This window comes from Pongo abelii, chromosome 6 (assembly GCF_028885655.2).
Source record: "Pongo abelii isolate AG06213 chromosome 6, NHGRI_mPonAbe1-v2.0_pri, whole genome shotgun sequence".
Classification (NCBI taxonomy): Eukaryota; Metazoa; Chordata; class Mammalia; order Primates; family Hominidae; genus Pongo; species Pongo abelii.
In genome coordinates this window covers 34680616-34696819 of record NC_071991.2, presented here as the reverse complement: position 1 = coordinate 34696819, position 16204 = coordinate 34680616, and the positions used below count along the sequence as shown (strand labels likewise).

At 41.3% G+C, this 16204-nt stretch overlaps 1 protein-coding gene and 1 pseudogene across 7 annotated transcripts; one reads left to right on the top strand and one right to left on the bottom strand.

Annotated features, from left to right (window-relative positions):
* The first annotated feature begins 584 nt into the window (after positions 1-584).
* On the top strand, positions 585-685 carry LOC112134438 (U6 spliceosomal RNA; annotated as a pseudogene).
* An 8646-nt stretch (positions 686-9331) lies between these two features.
* FIGNL1 (fidgetin like 1) lies at positions 9332-15594 on the bottom strand. 7 transcript variants are annotated; one of them, XM_024250295.3, is made up of 5 exons: positions 15499-15584; positions 13382-13490; positions 13170-13256; positions 12335-12500; positions 9332-12219 (listed from the first exon to the last, which is right to left on the bottom strand). In XM_024250295.3, exon 5 carries the CDS (start codon positions 12155-12157, stop codon positions 10466-10468), a length of 1692 nt encoding a protein of 563 aa, XP_024106063.1. In that variant the 5' UTR covers positions 12158-12219; positions 12335-12500; positions 13170-13256; positions 13382-13490; positions 15499-15584; the 3' UTR covers positions 9332-10465. The 7 variants fall into 7 exon arrangements, with proteins under 7 accessions (XP_024106063.1, XP_024106059.1, XP_024106064.1 ...); XM_024250291.3 differs by having other exon boundaries at positions 9332-12500; positions 15499-15594; XM_024250296.3 differs by lacking the exon at positions 13170-13256.
* Between the last annotated feature and the right edge of the window lie 610 nt (positions 15595-16204).

The window sequence follows — 16204 nt, the reverse complement described above, 5'->3', positions numbered from 1 at the left end:
CTTTTACTATTTTAATGTGGCTACCAGAAGGTTTAAAATTTCATATGTGGTTCTCATTATTCAGAGGTAATATGTTAATTATCATTTTCTTGGCGTTCCAATAATTGTCTTGACAACACCTGTGACAGTTCCAGGTCTGCCTAGTTTAATTCAGTCCAAAGGATTTCAGCAGTAATTTGCTGAAAACAGGAGAGAGTATCCTCTCTTTAATGAGACAAATGTCTACTGAAGTCATTTTCATGGCAAAATGGTAGCTGCCTTTTTTCAATTTAGTTATTATCATATGTTCCAACTTCATGATAGGGCTCAGTAATGGGAGCAGTGGCTGAATTTCTGAGTCTGGATTTACTTTGTTTTTGTACCCTATTATTCCTGTTTTCTAACTACTCAGAGCCCTTGTAGTTGATAAATTACACTAAACTTCTCCTGTGCTCCATAGATATATGACTCTAAAATCCTGACTTCTTATTGTTATTGTTGTCCTCTATGAAGAGTAATATCCAAGCCTCCTGACAATGTCATCCTTTTAGGAAAAAATGTGATCTTACTGTTTGCTTATTCACCGTTCTAAAAGATTAGTGGATGTGCTCATTTTGGCAGTACATAAATTGGAATGATACAGAGAAGATTAGCATGGCATCTGAGCAAGGGTGACATGCAAATTCATGAAGTATTCCACATAAAAATACTTTAAAAATAAAAAAATAGGCCGGGCACAGTGGCTCACGCCTGTAATCCCAGCACTTTGGGAGGCCGAGGCGGGCGGATGATGAGGTCAGGAGATCGAGACCATCCTGGCTAACACGGTGAAACCCCATCTCTGCTAAAAATACAAAAAAATAGCCAGGCTTGGTGGCGGGCACCTGCAGTCCCAACTACTTGGGAGACAGGCAGGAGAATGGCGTGAACCCGGGAGGCGGAGCTTGCAGTGAGCCGATATCGCACCACTGCACTTCAGCCTGGGCAACAGAGTGAGACTCTGTCTCAAAAAATAAATAAATAAAAATAAAAATAAATACATAAATTTAAAAAATATTGTGGATAAAGCACATGGCTTGAGTAGGGTTCCCTGCAATGTCCTCACCCCATGGCCTTCTGACTGCCTTCTGCCTTGCTGTTATGTGGCCAGAGCCTGACCCACCCCAACCCACCCCACAGGCTTCATTTCAAACACCTTGTGCCTGCCATGGGCCCCACCTGTCAGCCTCAATGCCCCGGTCCTAAGCCTGAACCTACATACTTTCTCTCAACATCAAGACTTACCCAAATATATGCCAAACTCCCTCAAACAAAACATAACACAATAAAATGTGAGTAGCTGCTTTATTTTTCTTATCTTTTATCCCTGTTTGTTGAAATCTTCTGGAATTTTAGTTTTGGATTTTTTTAATGTTATGTTTTTATTTCAAGAATTCATTTTAACAGTTGTATTAAACTGTGCAACTACATTGTCAAAAATTATTTAGACTTAGTCACAGGGTTTGCTGGTTCCTTTGCCCACGGTGGCTTGGCATGTACTATAGCTTCCCTCTTGCTGACTTCCTTATCCTGATTCATTTCTCATTTGCCTAAGGCATCCTTCAGGGGCCTTTTCCTCTTTCTTCCCCAGAAAGAATATATAATAATTTGGGGTCCACTGTATCTAAACAAGAATTTACTGTAGTCGCCCATTTGACATTAGATCTACAATTCTAATCTCAAAATTATTTGTCCCCAGAACTTTGTGAGCACTGTTTTATTATTATTATTTTCTTTTTAGAGACAGGGTCTCACTCTGTCACCCAGGCTGGAATGCAGTGGTGCAATCATGACTCACTGCAGCCTTGAACGCCCAGGCTCAGGCTCAAGTGATTCTCTTACCTCAGCCTCCCGAGTCTCTGGGATTACAAGCATATGCCACCATACTCAGCTAATTTTTTTTTTTTTTTTTTTTGGTAGAGATTGGTGTCTCACTATGTTGCCCAGGCTGGTCTCAAACTCCTGGCCTTTAGTGATCCTCTCGCCTTGGCCTCCCAAAGTGTTGGGATTACAGGCGTGAGCCACTGCGCTCAGCCCCGTTACTTTCCAGCATTTAATGTTATTTGACATTTTAGTTGACACTCTGATTCTTAGTCTTTTATAGATTGCCTGTTTGGTTGTGCTCTCTTGCTCTCTTTCCCCAGAGACTTTACGAAGGTATGTCTCAGTCCATCCCCAATTCTTAACACTGTTTAGAGAAAACTCCCTCTAACCGCACTTTTCCTTTACTCTCACACAACAATCATCAACACAGAAGACTTCTGTGATCAAATGTGGGTTTTTTCCCCATACACCCATCAGCAGACTCCAGCTGCATGTCCTCTAATTCAATTCCAACACTATTTACCTAGCGATGGTGTCAGATCCCACAGGCTGAGGGGTCAGTCCCCAAGACTGCCCCTCCACACCAGTCGCCAAGTCCAGGCCTTCAGAACTTCTGACCAACCAGCTTCAAGGTTCCCATGACCCTTTCTTTGGGTTCAATAAATTTGCAGGAGCAGCTCATACAACTCAGGGAAACAGTTCACCAGTTTATTGCTCTATACTGGAAAAAATACAGACGAAGAAATGCTACGGCGAGGTATAGGGGAAGAGGCTTGGAGCTTCCTTGCCCTCCCTGGGCACACCACTCTCCCGGAACCTCCACATGTTCAGCTATTGGGAAGCTCTCTGAACCCTGTCCTCTTGGAATTTTATGAGTCTTAAGACCCACAATCAGAAAGGTGGGAGAATATTAGAGCGGAAGGAGGGCAGAACACCAGAGGCCTACCTGAGGCCTAACACATCCAACATTATAACAAGACTGTATAAGGGCTGTGGGAGTTATGAGCCAAAGAACCCTGGATGAAAAACCTACATATAACACCACACTCTCAGTAGATGCTTTTGATATGAACTATGTATTTCACTCAGAAGAATTATCTGCTCTTAATAATGCAATTATCATCTACCTCTCTCCTTTTTACTTTCTATAGATTCCCCATTATATGGATATTAGTTTCCTGGAATCTGTCATACTACTTAACTCCTCACTCTAGCTCTGTCTGCTGAAGATTGTAAAATAATTCCACAGCTTATTCTTCCTTTTAACTATCTTGTTTCAGCCCTTTCCATTTTAAAAAATTCAGTTCTTCCACTAAGATTTTTATTTTGACCATTAGAATTCTTCTGTTTCCTGGGCCTTTATTTCACAGCTGTGATAGATTCTGAAGCAGGATCCATGATCCCTACCTCCTGGTAGTTGTCATTTTTAATACCCTTCCCTAAGAGTGGGAAGGACCTGTGTCTTGCTCTCACCCTACAGAATACAGCAAAGATGACAAAGTGTTGCCTGTGTGATTACATTACAGAAGATAGTAACATCTGTGCTACTGGAAAGGCTCTCTCCCCTGCCAGCTTTGAGGAAGCAAGCAGCCACACTGGAATGCCTACATGGCAAGGAACTAAGGGCAACCTCCAGCCAACAGATGGCAAGAACTAAGGCCCTCTGTCCAGCCATCTGTAAGAAACTGAATGTTGCCCAACCACCACGTGAGCTGAGAAGTGGATCCTTCCCCAACAAGCCTCAGATGAGACTACAGCCCTGACCAACACCTTCATTGCAGCCCTGTGGGTCCCTGAAGCAGAGGACCCAGCTAAGCCTGAAAGAAACTACAAGGTCATTAATGTGTGTTGTTTAAAGTCACTAAGTTTGTGGTGATATTGTTATGTAACAATATACTAATACAATAGCTGCCTATTTTAATTTGGTGGCTACCATGTCTTCCGGGATCAAGACTTTCTAAAGCTCTACTCAGTCTCCTGAATCAATGGTTTTCTTTGATAGGAATCACTCTGCTTCTTCTCTGGGTGCCTCTCATGTTGGGTTTTTCAGAAATCTCATGAATCTTGCGTGGTTGTGAAGTGCACATAAAATCCCTAGCTGTAAAGAACTTTCTAATGGGTGTGAAATAGGATTAGAGACAAAGACAGTAAGCATAAGTATTTTCAGTTAGTAACAGTTACCAATAAAAAATGTAGGATAATATGATAGTGATGGCATGCATGTGTTGGAAGTTAGTGGAGGCTATCTCCCCAGTGGTCAAAGAAGGCCTTGATGGAGAAATTATATTTTACTAACTTGAAGAAGCAGCTGTAAGGAAGAGCTTCCCACACTCAAAGAACAGTGTAATGTTCCCTACCCCACACTGCTGCTGTAACAAACTACCATAAACTTAGCAGTTTAGAACCATACACAGTTATGACCCCACAGTTCTGTACATCAGAAGTCTAGAAGTCTCTGCCAGTTTCTCTGCTCTGGGTCCCATAAGACTGAAATCAAAGTGTCAGCCGGCCTGGATTCTCATCTGGAATCTCTGGGTGAGGCTTCCTGGCTTATTTAGGTTGCTGTCAGAATTCCCTTCTATGCAGTTGTAGGACACCTCTGGTTTTTGTTGGCTATTGTCTGGAGGCTCCTGTCAGCTCCTAGAGACTTCTCTCCAGCCTTTGCGCATGGGCTCCTAATTCACAGAGCTGCAACTTCGGAGAAAATTCTTCTCATGCTCAGAATCTTGGACGTCCTCTCTGCCACATCTTTCTTCTGCCTCTTCAGCCCTCCTCTTCTCTAACCAGCCAAAGAACATTCTCTGCTTTTAAGGACTTATGAAATTAGATTGGCCCTACACAAATAATTCAAGATAACCTCCCTATCTGCAGGTCTGTAACCGCATTACCTCTGCAAAGTCCCTTCCCAGCAGTGCCTAGATTTGACTGAATAAGCAGGGGATGGGTCTCTTGGAGGAACATCTTCAGAATTCTGCCTACCACACTTCCTATATGAGAAACATGTTTGTTGCACCTTAAGATCCAGTGGGATGAAGCAAAGTAAGAAAGGAGTGTGAAGAGAAACGATATTTGGCTCTAGGAAGGAATCTGGATTTTATTTTCATTTAGATGGGAATCTATTGGAGGATTTTTACAAGGGGAAGTAATGTTAAGTTATACTTTAAAAGTGATCAGTATGCTGACAGGGGAAAGCTTCCTTAGCATTTGTCTTTCATATTGCCCAGCTGTGGATAGAGATGTGTTAACTGTAGCGTGAGCATGACCTCCTCTATGTCTCAGCGTAAGCCTGCATGTGTCAGTGGCAAGGATATAGAGAAACTGTAGGAAGTGTGGGTTGACCCTTAAAAAAATGTTGAAGCAGGTAAAAAGTTACCAAGACAGGAGTTAGTTACATAAAGAAGTTCCACTGCTTCATCAAATACTTGTGATTCTGTCTAACGTGGCAACCAAGTACCTGCCATCCTTACTCACTTCTCAGGCTGCAGGGCCCACAAAAGCCAGGCGACTGTAAATGACTCCCCCTGATTTAGGGAACTCCACTTCCCAGTGGCTCCACAAGAACAGTGGGGCATGAGCTCTGCAAGGCTTGTCTTGGCAATCCTTTCAGACACCAGACCACTGGCCCACAGCCTATTTTGCTGCCTAAGCTAGGGGTACAGCCCAGGCACTGCTGAGATAACCAATCTCAGCTGGCGTTTTCACAGCCATTATTTAGCTCAGGGATTCCAACAACCCAGTACCATTTGCCTTGTGACCTCCAGAAACACCTGTCATATTTGAAAATGGTAACCTTCTCTCTTTTCCAACATCACATTGGATTTATTCTTAGTGTGTATTTTTTCATTTCAATGAAAATTTTGCACATACGGGCAGGAAAGGTAAATTTGTGGCTTAGGCCACTATTTTAAATGGAAAGTTTGTTACTATACCTTTTATTATTAAGCTAACATATTCTTCTGGGGGAAAAAAATGCTGGGGTAGTTTTTTCCTAGAAGCCTTTTAAGGGAAAGTTGAGCTGCATGCATTTCTTGGATACAAAGGTAAGGTGCAACTCTGACACTAAAGCATGGGACTACCAAGCGCTGATGGCTCCCTCTCTAGGACTGCATGGCTTCATCACACATGGGGATGAGAACCGGGCCCTGACAGTCCAGGGCAGTGAGTGAAGGTGAGCAAAGGAGGAGACAAGGCCTCTGCTCTGGACTCACTGACTGCACAGGTTGTTGTAGTATGGGAGTGCTTGCCCTGGCCATATCCAAGGAACCTGGGACTTAGCTACGTTTTCCCCGCCATCTCTACATTTCTGAGCAGAAATGGATTGAGAGAGCTCTAATAGTTGTGCTTCACTGGCTGTGGCAGGCCCTGTTGGTCAGCAGGCACACTGCTGCTTGTTGAGATGCCTGAGCCCAGCTGTCACAAAACACCAATGGCCCAAGTGTCCTTAACCACAGCATGTTGCCTTTATAAAACGCCACCTTATGTGGACTTCCTAATTTTTCTTTTTCCTTTAAGTGGTTTATTATATATTAAGTGGTCCATTATGCTGACTTAACTCCTTAATAAAGCCCTCTCTTCATGTTTTCCCGTTGTTTTTATAATGAGCCAAATTAGTAATAAAGTTAGCCCTTACCTGACTATACTTTGTTTTGTACCTCCCAGTACCCAGCACCTGATATTGTGTAAGCAATTCTCAAATTCATAAATTTTTGGTAAGTGATAACAGAAATCTGGATGTGTTATTAAGGATTGTCCAGTACAATTTCCTTTTATCACTAAAAAAACAGATCTTAGGGAGTCTGTACAAACTCTCTAAGGTTAGAATCACTGGCAGTTTTCTAACGTCCATTTTAATGCTCTTTCCATTATAAGCCGTGTTGTAAAAGTATTTTTTAAGGGCAAGAGTTAAAAGTGGTGACTGCATCTTATCTACTCTCCCAAGACTCCCTCCATTCACCCAGGCTGCTGGGGCAAACCTTCAAGATGGCCCCACCTGCTTAAACTGTTTAAAATGTGCTCCCTCACCACCAACTCCCGAACTGAGGTCAAGAACTAGGAATATAAGAAGGAAGTTAAAAGATGTTATCTTTATCCAACCTGTCCTTTTGCCATGGACCTTGGTAGAATCCTTTCTTTTAATCAGATCCCTAAAGGTGGGCTGTAAAGTGTCCTTTAAAAAAACACTGGGGAGTAACAGTGGAGACCAATAAATAACATATAAGCATGAGTAGAGAAAAATAATAATCTGGGACAGACCTTTAAAAAAGTTCTAAAGTGTAGAAAAGGAGAAACATAACTAAGAGATATTTCTTTGAAATTAGAATTTTTCCACAAAACTAAAGATAGATGGCATATGATCTCTAATAATATGATGCAAATACCACAAACACTAAGCAGAATGAGCTAGGACAACCACACAAAATAGCTGAAAAGATCGTTCACAGCAACAAGAGCTAAATCAAGGCAGATTCAAAGAAGATGCACAATCATAAAACATGAGCCAGGCCTTTTAAATCTGTATTTTACTATTTAATCCTCACTCTCCAACAAGACAGGTATAAACTATTCTCACTTTAGAATTGAGATTGAATAACTAAGTAACCAACAGTCACCAGTAAATGACAGAGCCAGAATTCAACAGGTCTATTTGGCTCCACAGCCCATGATCTTTAGACTATGATTCCATCAAGACCAGCTTGTCAATATGAAAGGCACACCTGAGAGATATTTTAGAATTAAGAAAATGAGTGAAAATTTCAGAAAAATTAGAAATTTACCACAGAATGAATACATATCAAAAGGATCATATATTATTAGATGTATAACAAAAAGATTTAAGAAGGCCTGAAATCATAAATTAGAATTACCATATTCATATCAAAATTGTTAAGCATTAATACCATAACCAAGTGACATGCTTAGTAAAATGTGTATTTCTACTAAGGGAATGTAATTTTTGAAGACATTAAATATCAGGCTAGCATTCATGTTTCTGAAACAATAGCTAAAGACAGGGCAGTGCCACACTCAAGAGAATTTAATCCAAGATTATTATATTCAATGAAGACAATTGCATGTGGCGAGAGTAAGAAATCTTAAAGTTTCAGTAAGCTTCCTATCCAACTGCTTCAAACACTCAAAATCACAAAGTGTTGAGACAAAGAATGCTTCTCTGTGGTATAACGTAGAAACAACAGTTGACTCCCCAGCTCAAATTTTCTTTCCAGCTTTAAAATATCCTGACTATTCCCTTCAGGTTTAGATTCTTATTTAACAGAGTAGACCTTAATTCAGGAAAGACCATTTCTTGAGCTAACCAGAGACATGGGCTCTGCTTAATCCAAGATGAGCTAAACCAACTAGACTTTCTCTCCTTGTCACAATTTCTAAACTCCATAGAAAGAAGTGGCCCTGTGGCTGGTGATCAAGGGAGCTTAAAGTCAGGGCTGGCAGAAGCTGTAACTGAAAAAAACTGATAATAAATATTAAGACCAAATTTCAGAGCTAAATAAAACAATAACAGCTAGAGGGCAAATGCTGATAAATCTAAATAGCTACAGTAATTTTAAGACCCAAGAAGGTGGGAGTGATCTGCAATTAAATACCAAGAAAGAAAAACTAGAGAATTCCTTGACATCAATACCAAAGAAACCAAGGTTATAGTGCTGTTTATATAGAAAGGGATAAAGACAGTAATGAATATTGTGGAATGTTTTAGGATGTTAAAAGATATAACTAAGAACTGAAGGCAAGTTTAACGTCCAAATTCTAATAAAAAAGGCCAGGTGTGGTGGCTCACGCCTGTAATCCCAACACTTCGGGAGGCTGAGGTAGGTGGATCGTTTGAGGCCAGGAGTTCGAGAGCAGCCTGGGCAACATGGTGAAACCCCATCTCGATTAAAAATACAAAAATTAGCTGGGTGTGGTGGTGCACACCTGTGGTCTCAGCTACGAGGGAGACTGAGGCACAAGAATCACTGGAACCCAGGAGGCAGAGGTTGCAGGGAGCTGAGATCACACCACTGCACTCCAGCCTAGGCAACACAGTGAGACTGTCTCAAAATAACCAAAACAAAACAAAAAATGAATTCTAATGAAAGACAATCACATATTACAAAGGGAAAAACTAAAAATTGCAACAACAATCTTTTAACATAAAAACAGAAGGCAAACCAAGAATAAAAATTTAAACTATATACACAAACTGTCTAAATTCAACAACTAAAAGTGTTTCAATTTGTCATTTCAAATTGCACTGTTCACAAGAGAAAACATTAGAACTTAAATGTAACCTCCATGAAACCAAGGATATTTGTGTTGTTCATTGCTCTACTTTCAGTACCTTCAGTTTTTTGAATAAATGCAAAAAGAATGCCAACAAATACCAAAACTGCCTACTGCCCAATGCTGCCATAGCTCTGATTCAGTGCAGATGGAGTTTTACACAGGAACTACTTTTTCAAGAGGACAATTTAGAATGCAAGCCAAAAGCTTTAAAAAGGGCATATTCTTTAATCCAAGAATTACTCAAGAAATTTATACATTTTTTAAAAAGATCACCAAATGCATCCCACATAGTTCCTTTACAACAAACAAAAGATAAACAACCTAGCGTCCTGTCCTATATGCGCTCTACCAGATGACTCAATTATAGTCCATCCATCCATGGAATCCTCGACAATCATAAAATGACATTTATGTTAACATGGAAAGTGAAGATATGCTTTGAAGAGCAGGCTACAAGAGAGAATACATTATACAATCCTACTGCTGTATAAAACAAAACATCTGGAAGAATCTATGCTTAAATATTAATAGTGTGTCCCACAAAGTGGTAGGATAACAGTGACTTTTATTCTTTTTACTTATCTCTATTTTCTCATGTTTCTGTAATGAACATGTTTCATAAAACAAAATGGGTCTGTTATAAAAATCTGAAAACACTTATTTTTGAAAGAGAGCAGTATTACAGGCTGTAGTGTCAAATAAAATATTAATGTTAACTATCACACGCTCCCCTGAAAATAACCAACATTCTTAATTAACCTTTCAGTTCTGTGAATATCTCTCTAATACTAGATCACACCTTGCTATTTCTGAAAATGTTAGTCCTGATAAAAATTAAAAACCATAAAAGAGGTAACAAATTGGCTGAAGAAAGTAAAAATTGGCACTTTAGCTTTGAGATCTTAAATCTACTTAAATAACACTAAGCAATACTTTGTCCAAATGTAAACCATTATACTAGCCGACATTAAGAATTATGTGGCCATCAGAAGGCATTTTCTTCAATAAAAGATGAATATTAATCAGACACAACTTTATATGTAATCTTCAACTAAAAAAAATTTGAGCTCACTTTTCATGTTATATAGCTTCAAGAGAAAGACTTCTTAGAAACAAAATTTCATTCTCACTTTGTTCAAATAGGCTTACATATCAGGTAATCACTAGAAAGCAAAACTTACATTAACATACACTATGTCAATCAGATGTAAAATCTGTATTATTTGAAGTATAGAATTTGAATATATTCTAAAAAACACAATTAACACATCCCCAACTTTCTATGCTAAAAAATAAAGAAGACTGTACTACAGAGATGCCTTGATTCCAAGTATCCCATTTACTTTCCACAACCAAAAGTTTTGTTCCAGTTTTCATAAAGCTCTAAATCTTTTGGAGAAACACTAGGTCGCACAGTTCTAAAAGCATTTTCAAAATCAATATAAGCTATGGGTCGAACTTGATCCGGTGTTATGGTAGCAATGTCAGCAGTTTGTAAACTGCGAATAGGACCAAGAGAAGCCTCTCTGCAAAGCTGTGTCATGTCTGCTCCTGAGAACGCATCAGACTGCTGTACAATCTGTTCAATTTCTTCTTCACTGAGGCAACACTGCTCTTTGGACATTAGATTAATTACTATCTGTTTCCTGGCTGAAGCTTCTGGGAGGGGAATATAAAGCCTTTTCACCAATCTTCTCCGGGCAGCCTCATCAATTTCTTGTGGCCGATTTGTTGCTCCCACCACTAGGATACGATCTTCAGAAGATGTTGTTGCTCCATCTAATTGAACTAAAAATTCTGTTTTTATCCTTCTAGAAGATTCATGCTCACCATCTCCCCGTTGAGATAACAGGGAATCAATTTCGTCAATAAATATCACAGCTGGTTGCTGACACCTTGCAACAGCAAACAATGCACGGACCATCTTCTCCCCCTCACCTACCCATTTAGAAGTTAAGGATGAAGCAGAGATGCTAAAGAATGTTGCCCCAGACTGACTAGCAATGCACTTGCCAATTAGAGTTTTACCAGTTCCAGGAGGACCAAAGAGCAAAATTCCTTTAGGGGGTCCCCTTAAACCAGTAAAGATGTCTGGCCTCAACATGGGCCACACAACTATTTCCTTTATGGTGGCTTTAGCAAATTCTACTCCTGCAATATCTTCCCAATTTACTGGAGGTCCATGATCCATAATCTCATTCGTAATAAGTTCGATCATCTTTGGCTCCAAGTTCTTCAGACGCTCATCAAATGGATGTGCTGGTTCTGTAGGTCCTGCCCCATAAGGCTTACACTGCATTCCTCCATTCTGCTCTCCCCCATCTTGCTTGGGTATAGGAGGAACAAACTTTCCAAGTATCCCTCGGGATCTACTAGCTCCTAGAGACTTTTTTACACCACCATATGAAGACCCTGATGCACGCTGAGGCTGGTGGTACTTTTTTTGCTGATCTACCCATAATTGTTCTTTTGCAGTTTTAAATGTAGGCAGGCTGCTATCCTCCTTTGGGCCATTATCTTCTGTTTTACTACAAGCCTTATTCAGTATTGGACTGGAAAGTGCATCAATGGTGCCAGAACCATAAAAAGACTTCCTCTGTGGATTTTCACAGGCAGCAGGAAAACAAGACTGGTTAGATAAGAACATATTAAGTCCTGTGTTTTCTTTTGGAGAGCTGTGATTTTCCTTTTTGACATTTCCAAACAACGGTGTGACATGGAATTTTGCAGTAGCTGACTCACCTACAGGTGCTGAGAATGTAGGACAAGTCCTAGCAGTGTTAGTCACCATAGGTGGCTGGGCACTCTGAAGGAGTTTCAAAGGATTGCTCTCTGGGAAGTCTTGGGTCCTATCTCGATCATGAGCTGAGTTAGGTAATGGGTCACTCTCTTGAGAACTACCACAAACACTAAATTTAGGAAGATCAAAGACAGTGGCCTCCTTATGGATTACCACTGATGTAAGAGCAGGTTCCAACAGGGAGTCTTTGAATTTTTTGCCAGCTTGCATCATCTTCTGTACACTACTCATTTTGAAAACATTATTTATTGACAATCCAGACTGCCACTTGTCACTATCTGTTTGTTGAGATCCTGCCAAAGTTAAAATGTTTTCTGCATAATTATTCAAGCCAGATTCAACATTGTCAGAATCAATAATTGCAGAATATTTCTCTGCATATTTTTTGAACAGTTTGGTAGCACAGACCTGGGAAATCTCACAGTTTGCCCATGCATACTGAATGCGTAATATCTGTGCACGGTATGCATCTGCCTTCCGTCCTGTACATATGCCAGATGTAATTGTGAAGTAATTCTTCTGCCATTCACTCAGGTGCACAGATCTAGAGCTGGAGGTCTGCATTTTAGAGGTTCTATAACAAACAATAAAAATGAAAATCAGTATGAAGAAAACAAAGACAATACTTTAAATATAGTTTTAAAATTTCTGCTAATCTGAAGGAAGGGACACTGGACTTTTTATTTATAATGTACATTTATAAGGACAGGTTATAAGAGAAATATCTAGTTAACTATAGATTTCAAGTATTCAAGATATATCAATATGAAGTCTTCAAAATTAAAGACTTGATTAAATAATAATTTATGAGTTAAATTGTTTTAGTTACATAATTTTATCTGTAGGGAAAGCATTCATAAGGTTTAAAATTAATTTTAAATTTTAAAAACAATGGAACTATAGATACATAAAGAAAAACAAATTAAACAAGAGGTTTAAGTCTGATCTATAAAACTAGGTGAATGAGCTTAAGCGAGCTTTGTACTATCACTGATGGTTTATTTTTATTTTATTTTTATTTTTTTTTGAGACAGTGTCTCGCTCTGTCACCCAGGCTGCTGGAGGGCAGTGGCGCTATCTCAGCTTACTGCAACCTCCACCTCACGGGTTCAAGTGATTCTCCTGCCCCAGCTTCCCAAGTAGCTGGGATTACAGGCACCCGCCACCACCCCTGGCTAATTTTTATATTTTTAGTAGAGATGGGGTTTCGCCATGTTAGTCAGGCTGGTCTCGAACTCCTGACCTCAGGTAATCCACCCGCCTCAGCCTCCCAAGTGCTGGGATTACAGGCGTGAGCCACTGCACCCAGCTGGTTCTTCAGTTTTCTTATCTGCAAAGTGAGAGGAACCATTGGAAGAATCAAATCAAGTAATGACTATGAAAATAATCTGAAAACTATCATTATCCTTATCACACAAATGTAGAAACTGAGGCTGAGAGACTTAAAGAACTTACTTGAGATCACACAGCCAGTTATGAATGGTACCAGAAATCGAACACAAGCAGTTTCACTCCAGGTACTGTGCACTTCTGCATGTACACAATGCTCCTTGATGCTGCTATCCTAGGTCACAGATTGAACAGCATGGATCATCACAAATTTAAACTATGGCATATTTAAATGGTTTTAGTAACCTATTCATGAATAAGTTCATCACCCTAAAGAGAATGCCCTAGAATATCTCTGTTTCCTAATTTCACATAATTATTAAAAAGTGAAACTGTTACAATAAATGAAATAAGAACAAGCTAGCCTACTAGTAAAATGTTTTACTTTAGATTTCTTCTGTCAAGTTATTCGCATAAGCTTCCTCACATTGTTACCTTTAAACAGAACTATAGATGTATCATATCGTTAGACATATAGAATCCACAAGAAAAATTTATTAAAAATTTTTTGTTTCCTAACAGTATTTCAATTAATTAAATGAAAACCAAGAAACCCTACTTTAGGTTCAAGTATTTGAAATTTTGCCTTCCAAATTACTTGTAAGTACAACAACCAGGTTTAATGCAGCTTTTATCTCCCATAATGCCTTACAAAGACATTTGTCACATTGTAAGTAGGTGTTCATAAATCTTTGTTTAAAAAACAATAAGAAAACTTAAGATCCAGAGCTTTAAAGACACTGTAATTTATTTAAAGCTGTAAAGCTAAATAAGCTAGAGTCAAAACTAGATCTGACCTCTTCCGTCAAGCAGTTCATCCTTTTTTTCACTATACCATTTTGATGTTAAACTCATTTATACAATACTGGAAATGAGAAACTGAAAGAAAGATGACTCGGAAAACACTTGACACAAACTTTCACAATTAGTATTATCATTCTCTTCCTCTCCATGGCTTCATTCCACTTTATCATCTGTTATCCTGAAATTTCTACCATAACTCAGAGTTCTAGTCACTGTTCTCAGAATAAACCCCCTTCTCTTTTCCATCTTCACCTTTCCTTCAATATTCATCTTCCAAGTCTTACTTCTTCCTTTCAATTCAATCATTTAAATGGCAAATATGGATAACCAAAAACTGGCCATCACTGATCAGTGACACAACCATTGTCTTGTTTACCACTTCCAAGTCAATTTAACCTTTATGCCTTTCCTAGATCTAAAAAGTATGATTAATTAGCACTGTCATATGAACTGCATTTCAATCTTCTTTATTTTGCAAATGTTCTGATTATTTTAATAATGCCATTATCTGTCTTCCTAGATAGTTGGCTTCTGCAGGGAGGAATTGTTTTCCATTCCATTCACATTGTCTTAGTACCTAGAATACAGTGTCCTTTGGAATAATAGCTACTAAAATACTGACGGAGTGCCTACTCAGTACCAAGCACTGCACAGGCCTTTCATAGGATTCTATTCTTGATGCAAAACGGGAGTTAAGAGCACAGGGTCTGGAGCCAGACTGCCTGCGTTCAAATCCTGGCTCTATCATCTGCCAGCAGTGACTGTAGGAAAATCTCTTAATGTCTTTCTGCCGGTTTTCACCTATAAAAGAAGCGCAGCAACATCACTGAGCTGACAAGGTATTTTAATTCTGCAAAGCACTCGACAGAGGACTCAGCACTTAGAAAATACTCTATAAAATACTGCTTCTTCTGATTCCTCACAATGACCCCAGAAAGGTATGAGCCCTTCTTTCTCATCACAGAGATTAAGAGCTTGCCTGGGTCACAGGGGAGCTGACTGACCCCCGCTGTGGGCGCCCAGAGCCCCGCTGGGCCCGGTAAATGCCTGCGGTAAGCGGCCCCGCCCCCGGACAGGCTCTGCCAAAGGAAGCCGCTCGCAGACCTGGCCCCAAGCCTGCCGTCCACGCCGGGCCCCAGCTTCCTAATCCTGGATGAGTCTGGTTCTGGGCTAGCGGGTCTGCCACCCTCCCCCTAAGACGGAAGCAAAAGGGCACAGCCACTGCCTGGCTCCCGCCTCCCACGGCCTCCCGCGAAGCCCCCGCCCCGCGACCCCCCAGCATTCCAGAGGCACCCGCCCGCCTCTCCCCTACGCCCCATCCCTGATGCTCCACAGGGGTCAGCAGCGCCCCTGCCCCGCCTCCCGTCACCGCGTCCCACCTGCGGCTGGTCTGGGACGCTGGCAGCCTCCGAAAAGCGCGGGGACCAACGTGCGCCTGCGCGCTGCTGTCGCCCTCGGGCTCGCGCCGTACGTGCGTGCGTGAGTGCGTGCGTGCGTGCGTTCGGCCGCGGGGCGTGGGCGCGGCGCCTGGGCCCGGGTACCACCACCTAGGCCCTAGCTCCGACCAGTGGTGTTCTATAAACGCTTATTACATCATTGTGCCTAGGCTTCATTTTTAAAAGTACTCCCAAATAAATACAAGGAGGCGATGGAAATTGAATGAAGATTCGAAGGATTCCCATAGAGCGTGGCTCACCTGCCCTCACTGGGAGAGCGAGCCGCGGCTCACCTGGAAGAGCAAAGCGTGGCTCTCCTGCGCCCACCCGGGAGAGCAAACAATGGCTCACCTGCGCCCACCCGGGAGAGTGAAACGTGGCTCACCTGCGCCCACCCGGGAGAGTGAAACGTGGCTCACCTGCGCCCACCCGGGAGGGCAAAGCGTGGCTCACTTGCGCCCACTCGGGAGAGCCAGCCGCCATCCTGTGCTGCAGGCAGGGAGCCGGCGGCGGGAGGGGAGCGGATCCACTTAGGTCAGCGGTTAAGACGTCGTTACAACAGGCCACCTCGGCCTCGCGGGGCCTGTGGCTGCGCCCCCTCTAGAATTCAGGCCTAGCACATCTCACCTCCGCCCCTCGCACCCTGCAG

What these genes read in the sequence shown, in the direction of transcription:
- FIGNL1 (XM_024250291.3), bottom strand. Translation starts at nt 12,490, where the DNA reads ATGCAGACCTCCAGCTCTAGATCTGTGCACCTGAGTGAATGGCAGAAG.